The 8,464-nt window shown below is 61.0% G+C and overlaps 1 protein-coding gene across 2 annotated transcripts in view; it reads right to left on the bottom strand.

The window, feature by feature from the left end:
* Positions 1-8,464, bottom strand: part of CLCN7 (Cl-/H+ antiporter 7) — a 23,923-nt gene that overhangs the window by 1,096 nt on the left and 14,363 nt on the right. For both annotated transcript variants that reach the window (XM_007453580.1, XM_007453581.1), the window contains 13 exons: positions 8,043-8,136; positions 7,714-7,778; positions 7,206-7,322; positions 6,463-6,517; positions 6,071-6,131; positions 5,339-5,477; positions 4,440-4,533; positions 3,173-3,342; positions 1,623-1,674; positions 1,262-1,389; positions 990-1,075; positions 616-745; positions 3-46 (listed from right to left, as the gene is read on the bottom strand). In XM_007453580.1, coding sequence (XP_007453642.1) covers positions 3-46; positions 616-745; positions 990-1,075; positions 1,262-1,389; positions 1,623-1,674; positions 3,173-3,342; positions 4,440-4,533; positions 5,339-5,477; positions 6,071-6,131; positions 6,463-6,517; positions 7,206-7,322; positions 7,714-7,778; positions 8,043-8,136 — 1,235 coding nt within the window. The remainder of the gene's footprint in view (positions 1-2; positions 47-615; positions 746-989; positions 1,076-1,261; positions 1,390-1,622; positions 1,675-3,172; positions 3,343-4,439; positions 4,534-5,338; positions 5,478-6,070; positions 6,132-6,462; positions 6,518-7,205; positions 7,323-7,713; positions 7,779-8,042; positions 8,137-8,464) is intronic.

Raw genomic sequence — 8,464 nt, 5'->3', positions numbered from 1 at the left:
GGACGATGAGCTGGGAGCGCAGGATTAAGCCCTGGAGCCGGGCTGGCTGCACAAGAAACAAAACACCCTTGTCTGCGGAGGACCTGGGACTTGGGACCTAGGGCCCGCCCTGCCGGCTGGTCCAGAGGAGCCAGGCAACAGCACCGGGACACCTGCGGGCTCCAGCCAGGGTCCCCAGCGATTCTGCCTGCCTAGGGGCACTGGCCCTGCTACAGGCATTTCACCTGCACAGGCTCACGGATCCCCAAACGCCCAGGAGGGGAGGCAGGACCCCAATCACGAGGTGCTGAGAGACCATAGCATTTGTGGGGGCGAAAAGCAGACCGTGGCCCAGACATCGCTGCACCTTCCATCAGGACCTCCTGACAGGCACAGCTGTGACTCCTCAGCTTGGGGTGCAGCTTGGGGTGTGACCACAGGACACACAGGCGCATCAGTAACTACCCAAGCTGCGGGAACAGCGCTCACATGGACCTGTCTTCACAGCCGTGTGACCAGTGGAATTCTACCAGAAACCCTAGAGCAGGGTGTCCACGTTCACGGGAACCATGCCCCCCAACACACCCCACTCGCCGGCACAGATGATGAGCCCGGCTTCCTGCAGCTGGGCGGTACCTGCGTGCCGTCGGCATCCTCCACCACAGGGAAACCATTATGATTGGACGCCGTGCTGCTCAGCACATCCACAATGATGCCCACCTTCTCCCTCCTCCGCAGACAGGTGACTGGTGTGCTCATCACCTCCCTGTGGAAGAGACATGCTGTGATCCACCACGGGGCAAAGGGAGCTTCCCGAACAGCTCAACATGCAGGAAGTGGCCGGACTCAGGAAACCTGGAGACAAGGTGGGCCAGGAGCCCAGACCCCCAGGTGCTGCCCTGGGGGAACCAGCCCTGCACCCACATCCTGCTCCAGGCTGCCCCCATCAAGCCTCCCAGGGTGTCCAGCACCCGCCCCCCAGCCTACGGGCCTGCCCCAGGGAGGGGTACCTGGCGGTGAGCGAGTGTGAGGTGACTGGGGCTTCCCAGTGCAGGAAGGGCACACTCTGCAGCTGGATGTGCATGTCGTACAGGCCCTGGGGAGAGGACGGGCACAGCCATGCAAGAGGCTGCTTGTGGGGCAGCCTCCACAGGGCCCCCTCCCTTGAGGCAGCCAAAGACCTTCAGTCTTTCTCCCAGCCTCAGGCCCCGAGGCCAGGGGCACGGGGAGAGGCCGCAGAGTGAGGGCAAGCAAGGCAGGCGGCCTCTCCCACAGGTCGCACCTCGATGAAGACATCCCCCACAATCTTGGCGGTCATCAGCACCAGCATGATGGGGAAGCCGTAGGTCACATTGCTGGTGGCCTCCATCATGATGACTGTCAGGCTCAGCGTCATCCTCACAATCCCACCTGCCAGGAGGTGGGGAGGGGAAGGGAGGGTTGGGGGGGGCACGAGCCTCTGCAGGCTGTGCCGCCGGCCCCTCCCGTGTCCCCGTGCTGTGTTGCCTGTGCAGCTCCCGCTCTGTCCATGCAACCCTGTGTACCGGGCCCCCCCAGATGACACCAGATGGGGATAGTGACCCTGCCCAGCCACATGCTGGGGGAGTGGCCCTCCAGACGCCCATGTCGCAGCCAGCACTCACCCAGCTGGGCAGCTGCTCCCATCAGGGCATACTTGCCGGGGTCTGCCCAGACCTGCAGAGAAGACAGAGGGGATGCTGGGGGGGAAGTGGCAGCCAAACCCACCAAGATGCACTGACAGCACTGGGCCCAGGAGGAAATCCTACAGTTTACACAAAAAATGGTCTGTGGCAGCATCACCTGAGTTTGTAAATACCCTAGCTGTGCCCGCTCAGGGATGCACTGAATGAACTCTGCCACCTGCAGAAGTCGGCAGCCTAAGACAGGAGGGTGTGCACTACGGCCGGGGCGGAGGGGCGGGGGCACCCCGCGTGTGTGCAGTGACCGGAGTCCGTGCACAAATGCCTGCGCCACACCAGGGAGCCTAAAAAGAAGTGAAAATCAGACTCGTGCTACAACATGGATGAGCCCTGAAAACATGGTGCTCAATGACGAGGCCAGACACAGAAGACCATGAAGCATGATTTCATGAATCTACAACAATCAGAAGAGGCACATCCATGGAGGCAGAAAGCTGATTAGTGGCCACCAGGAGCTGGGGAAGGGGGACACAGATGTGACTGGTTAATGGGGACAGGTTTCTTTTTGGGGTGATGAGAACATCCTGGAACTAAGCAGCGATCACGGTTACACAGCTCTGTGAAGAGGCTAAAGAGCCATCCAACCGTTCACTTACAGAAGGAGAGAGTTTATGGCAGGGGTCCCCAACCTCCGGGCCATGGACTGGACCGCACAGCAGGAGGTGGGTGGTAGGCAAGCGAGTGAAGCTTCATCTGCTGCTCCCCATCGCTTGTATTACTGCTTGAACCATTCCCCACCCCCATCCACAGAAACACTGTCTTCCACGAAACCAATCCCTGGTGCCAAAAAAGGCTGGGGACCACTGGTTTATGGTACGTGAGCCATATATCAATTAAAAAAAAACAAAATTAAACTAAAAACCGTGTCTGGAAGGAAACCTGGGACACATGACCTGAACCCAGTGAGAGGAGGCTTGCTGTGCGTCTCTTACAGTTTTTTTTTTTTTTTTTTTTTTGCAGTATGCAGGCCTCTCACTGTTGTGGCCTCTCCCGTTGCGGAGCACAGGCTCTGGACGCGCAGGCTCAGCTGCCATGGCTCATGGTCCCAGCTGCTCCGCGGCATGTGGGATCTTCCCGGACCGGGGCACGAACCTGTGTCCCCTGCATCGGCAGGAGGACTCTCAACCACTACGCCACCAGGGAAGCCCCTCTTACAGTTTTTTAAAGTCTTACTTGAACAACTAAGATGCAAATAAAAGACTCACAGAATAAACACCAAGGAGCCCACGGAGGCAGGTGGGAGAAAGAAGCTAGGAGGCAGCTCCGGGGCCAAGGCCTAGACACCACACTCCCAGGGCCCGAACTCCTGCACCTGCCCCATCCTTCTACACCACACTCTCCCCCAACACCCGTGCCCTCCCTGAAGGCCACACGCACGCACGACCCCTGCTCTGGCCCACGGTGGCCCTAGTGGGCACTGGGAACACCGCCCCTTCATCCCAGCCCAGTTGGCCCCTAAGACCCCCACTCACCGCGGCCCCGGTGAGGTAGGACAGGGAGATGCCAAAGAGCCGGCCCCAGGCAGCTCCGATGAGCAGGGATGGGATGAAGACACCAGCCGACACCGTGAGTCCATAGGTCCAGCAGGCCAAGAAGAAGTAGACCAGGGTGAAGAGGCCGAGCGTCATGGGGTTGTAGGAGCCTGCGGACAGGGCGCTGGCCAGGGCTTGCCACACGGATTCAACCCCAGGCGGAGCTGCCTGCCCAGCAGCCCGTCAGAGCCTCCTGGTCACACCCAGACCCCCAGAGTCACCCCCTTCTCAGAGGCCAGGGTGCCGGGTCTTGGGGGCCCAGCACTCAGAGTGTGAGCACGGCAGCCCAGCGGGTAGGGCAGAGGGGAGCTGGGGCCACCGGGGCCCAGAGCTGCCAGCAGGACGGTGACCTGGGCCAAGGGAAGGCGGCTGCTGAGGTCTGCATGGAAATGGGTGGCACTGAGACCACCAGGGATCAGGGGAGGGTGCAGGAGGGAGGCCATGGCCGCCACAGCCACCACCCTGCACCAGATGACTCCAAAAGTGGGAAGACGTCACACAAACCCCGGAGCCAGCACCCCCTGTATGGCCCGCTCAGCATCTTTGGGGGCTCGGCCTCCCCCACGTTTAAAAGCCTTTCTGTTAAATTGCGTGAACTCCTGCAGCACGCACACGCAGATGTAAGAACCAGGGAGTTCCCAGAACTGGCGTGTCAGGAAACAACTAGTGCCACAGACAGATGGGCAAGCATGTCGCAGCAGCCACTCTGGATCTTGGGGGTGTGCCCCTCCTCCCCGCCCCCACCCCACGGAATCGAAAACGGGGCAAGTGGAAGCAGGTCTGTGCCCAGTCTGAGCCTGTTTGTTATTAAGAACATGAAGCTGGGCAAGGCACCTCGCTGGTATACGAGTCACCAGGCTGTTTTCTGACTGAGAGTGACCTCTGCGAGCAGCGCCCAGAAGAAAAACTCACCCTGGGAGATGAAACTGTCTTAATGAACGACAGCATGGCTTCCAGGGAGGGAAGGAGACACGTGGGGAGCTTGGCTGGGCCTCTCCCAAGCACTGGCCACCAGCCAACCCCAGGCTGCCAGCCCCCGCGCTCCAGTGCACTCAGCCCTGCAGGGAGGCAGTGGGGGCTCGGCCAGAAGCCATCAGCCAGGCCTGGGCCCAGTGTCTGTGGGCCGGCTGCAGACCAGGCCCGAGGGGACAGGCCCACATGGGGACCTGCGGCTGACAACACAAGAGTGCAGAGCATGGGCACACACCTGGGGGGTCGTGGAAAAGGCTGACCACGCTCTTCTCTGGGGTGTTGAAGAAGGCTGCAGCCATCGAATTATACTCGCCGTCGGCACAGAAGAGCTGCAAAGTCGGGAAAGAGAACAGGCCAGTGGGACACAGTGTCCTGCCCTGGACAGCATCAGGCACCAAGCACACAACAGGAGGGTCAGGCTGCTGTCTTGGAGGGGAGGCAGGACCCAAGAGCCAGACCCTGGCCCAGTGAGGGCTTCAGAAGCCATCCGGCCAGGCAGGGGCTGCATGGCAAGTCTGTCCCTGGGGCACGTGGGGATCCAAAGGCTCACATTTGGAGCACGCTCCCACAGTTCACTGGGCAGACTGTGGGTCCCTGCAGGCCTTGACCAGGGCAGGGGCTCCATGCAAAGCTGTGTGGGTCAACCCCACAGCCCCACCAGAGCCAGCCACGCACCCCAGACCCACATCTGTGACAGGCCTGTGAGTACACACTCCACACCCACCGGCAACCAGCAACCGCTTTCAGTTCTGGATGTTTCCCATAAACAGAAACCACACGATGTATGGCCCTTGCTGTCTGGCTTCTTTCACTCAGCAGTGTTTGCCAGGTTCATCTGTGTGGGAGCACGTGTCAGAGCTCCAACCCTTCCTACAACTGAGGAAACCCACTGTGTGGACGGACCAGGCCGTGTTCACCTGCTCATCACTGACGGGCAGAGAGGCTGCAGGGAGTTGTGCCGCGGTAAGCGTCTGCACGCGAGTTTCCGCCTGCAGGCCCACAATCCCACCTCCACAGTCCCCTTGCAAAACCTGTCAGGCCGCTGCTCTGAGAGGACCAGGGTGAGACCCCAGGCCGACGTGGCACCCACCCATGTCTGGGAAGGCTCACGCTGCCCCTGCCCCGGCCGCCTACCTGGAGTGGATAGGACACGGAGCTCCCCTGCAGGGGCTGGCAATCCCGGGACGAATAAATCAGCACGAAGGCAACCGTGGCCGTGACGGCGGCCACCAGCATGGCCTCGATCACCTGAAGGTAGGGCCGGTGGATGTACCTGGAGCAAAGAGCCGGGGTAGACCGAGCTGTGGGATGGCTGGGGCGGCAGCCAGGGCAACCTGAGCCTGCAACTCGGGAGAGCCATCCAGGATGCTGAGCTCATCTGATGACCAACCCGCCCTGGCTCCTGAACACTCTCAGACTGCCTCCCGGATGCTCCCCAACCACATTTTAAGTTAGTGCAAAAAGACAAGAAAGAAGAATGCCAAGACCCACCCCTACGGCTTCAGAAAACCAGAGAGTTCCCATGATGGCTCTCCTAACAGCAGAGGACCTGTGTTGGACCAAACGTGCCCAAGTCAGGACGGCCCCGTACCAACCGCACTGACGCTGACGTGAGATGCCCAGAAGAGCATCAACCCAGGGCCGTGCCAGATCCATGGGCTGTGCCTTCTCTGCCAGGGGCCACCCTCCAGGCCCCACCCATCCCCCTGCCGAGTGGGTCTGTCCCCTCACATACAAACCACCATGGAGGAGTGTGCTTGGCACGTGGCTTCCACACGGCCCCGTGGGCAAGAGCCATGACCGGTCAGTTTTCAGATGCCCTGTGTGGCCACACCTCTCAACTCAGTCCCTGAACAGGTTTCTCACCTGATTCGAAACATCGTCAACCAGTAATTCAAGGCGTTGAACACAGCTCCGAGAATGCCACCTGGGACAAGGAAGGAGCTGCGTGTCCGGGACTCGGGAAGAGGAGCAGGCTGCCCAGGCAGCAAACGCCCGCTGGGTGGAGGGCTCACATCCCACGGGCTTTCAGAGTAAGGACCCAGGTCCGTCTGCTTCCCAAGGGGCTGTCATCAGCCAGAGTGCAGCTCCGGTCCTCCCAGGGTCGGGCTCCCTCCCCACTGCCCCGGGTGGTCCTGGGACAGCCAGCAGGGGTGGAGACCGCGTGCTTCTCTGGCCCTCGAAGCCGGGTCAGGCCTGGAGCCCCGCAGGCCCTGTCCCCACTGGTCGGCGCTGTCCCACGCGGGGACGGCCCTTACCCACCACGCCCATGGCGATGAAGATGGGGATCTCGTGGATTGTGTACACCATCGTCTGTGCAGAGGGAGGAAGAGGAGACCTTCTGTAAGGAAAACTGCCACCAGCTCCTGCTCAGACTCGGGACCGGATGTTTCATAGGACACACCTGTGCACGGGAACCTTGGCACTTTCCTGCAGGGCGAGGAGGCCCCCAGAGAGAAAGGCCGGGTGCTTGGGCAGACCGCCTGCCTCCTCACACGGTGGCTCCGGGGGGCCGCCTGAGCTTTTGCCAAAGGGTAGTGAGGGGCCACGAGCAAGGGAGAGGATGCTGGTGACCTAGCCACCCAGGACCTCTGACGCATCCACGGGTGAGCCCCTGAGCGCCCCTGAGCGGCTCCCTGGGCTCAGCAATGGCAGCGCGTAGCGCAGGCCGCCCCAGAAATGCTACCTGCGCCTCTCGGCCTCCAGAAACCGCTGCAGGAGCACTGGCCACCAGTCTAGTGATGTTGCCTGACAGTCTTCAGGCACCTGAGCCACTCCTGAAGTGCCCACTGGCTGATGGGTGCCACAACCTGCGCAGCCAGGTCACGTGCACCCTCCTGGAGCACCTCCAGCCCCAGGTGCTCACAAACAAGGGCCCTATCCCACTGCTAACAGCTAGACCTTTCCAGAAGCCCGGCTCTCAGGCTGAACCTTGAGTAAACAACCTGGGCCCTGCTCATAGAAAGAACCAGAGAAAAAAGGGGACGATGCAGTGGGTTACCTCAGTGTCAAATCTTCCAAAATTGATGAGACCGGGGCTGGACAGATCCCACACGTTTCCATGGTAAATGCTTAAGACGAAATTCAGGGTGAAGGTGGAAATCATGGAAGCAAAGAACTGCAGGCGGAAAGAGACGAGTGCCGTCAGAGCCGTGGTGATGAGTTGCGGCAGTGTGTACAGTGGCTGAGCCCAGGGCCAGAGGGTGGGGAGGGGCTGCAGCAAAAGGGCTGTCTCCCCTCCTGCCACCTGGGTGGTGCCTAGACCCTCCGAAGGCTGAGGGAAGGTGGCCCAGAGCCCCACTGGCTCGGCCAGGGTAAGAACGTGTGCGGGGCCTGGGGTCCCGATGAGGACGGAGGAGAACCAGGCCTACGGCTCAGGGACCCACCAGCTGGTGTGGGCTCAGGTGCAGACCCCACAGTGTGGGCCAAGAGCCACACGTCCACCCAGCCATGAAGGCCCAGTGCCAGGGCTGCCCGAACTTGGGAAGGTGGCCATCCCAGGCACTTACGATTCTCCACGTCAGGAACTGATTCCAGAAGGACGCACCCTCCTCCAAGCTGAAGAGGACCCCACCTGGAACAGCCAGTGGCCCAGCCCTGAAGTGCCTGCCCAGCCACAGACAGCCCCTCACCCACTGCCACCCATGCCCCCAGACCCCAGAACACCAAGCCCACGACAGAGGCAGCCATCGGGGCCTCTTAAGAAGCCCACCCCACACCCTCACCAGGCACTGAGTCCATAAACCCCAAAACCACCCCTCTCACAGCAGGGAGAGCCTGGCTCCCCCTACATGGGCCGTCACCAAGCTCTCAGACCATGCAGGGCCGCCCTCCTCACCCACAGGGGCCCCAAATGCAGCAGACACTCCGGCCGCAGCTCCTGCTGAGACAAAGTCCCGCTTCTCTGTGTCTCTGCGGAAGTACTCAAAGATCTGAACCAAGACAGATGGAGAGTGGGTCTCAGCCAGTGCCTCCAAGGGCACTTCTCTCAGAAAGGGGGGAGGTGGGCCCAAAAGTGAGGGGGGAGATAAGGGAGGAACGGGGGGAGGCCTCTGGACAAGCCACTCATCAACCACGGGGCTCACAACCCACAGGACTGAAGAGGTGGGTCTTGGGCAGCTTGCCTGCCCACCAACATCCAGAGAAAATAACCCATTCACAGCAATATTTAAACGCTGAGGTTTGTGCAAGAAGGACCAGAACTGAGCACCAGCAGCCCACACACATGACCTTCCCGACCTCTCTAGGCCATGCATTCCT

Source organism: Lipotes vexillifer, unplaced genomic scaffold (genome assembly GCF_000442215.2).
Source record: "Lipotes vexillifer unplaced genomic scaffold, Lipotes_vexillifer_v1.1 scaffold914, whole genome shotgun sequence".
NCBI lineage: Eukaryota > Metazoa > Chordata > Mammalia > Artiodactyla > Lipotidae > Lipotes > Lipotes vexillifer.
The sequence above is the reverse complement of the archived record's forward strand: the minus strand, read 5'-3'. Positions and strand labels throughout refer to the sequence as shown.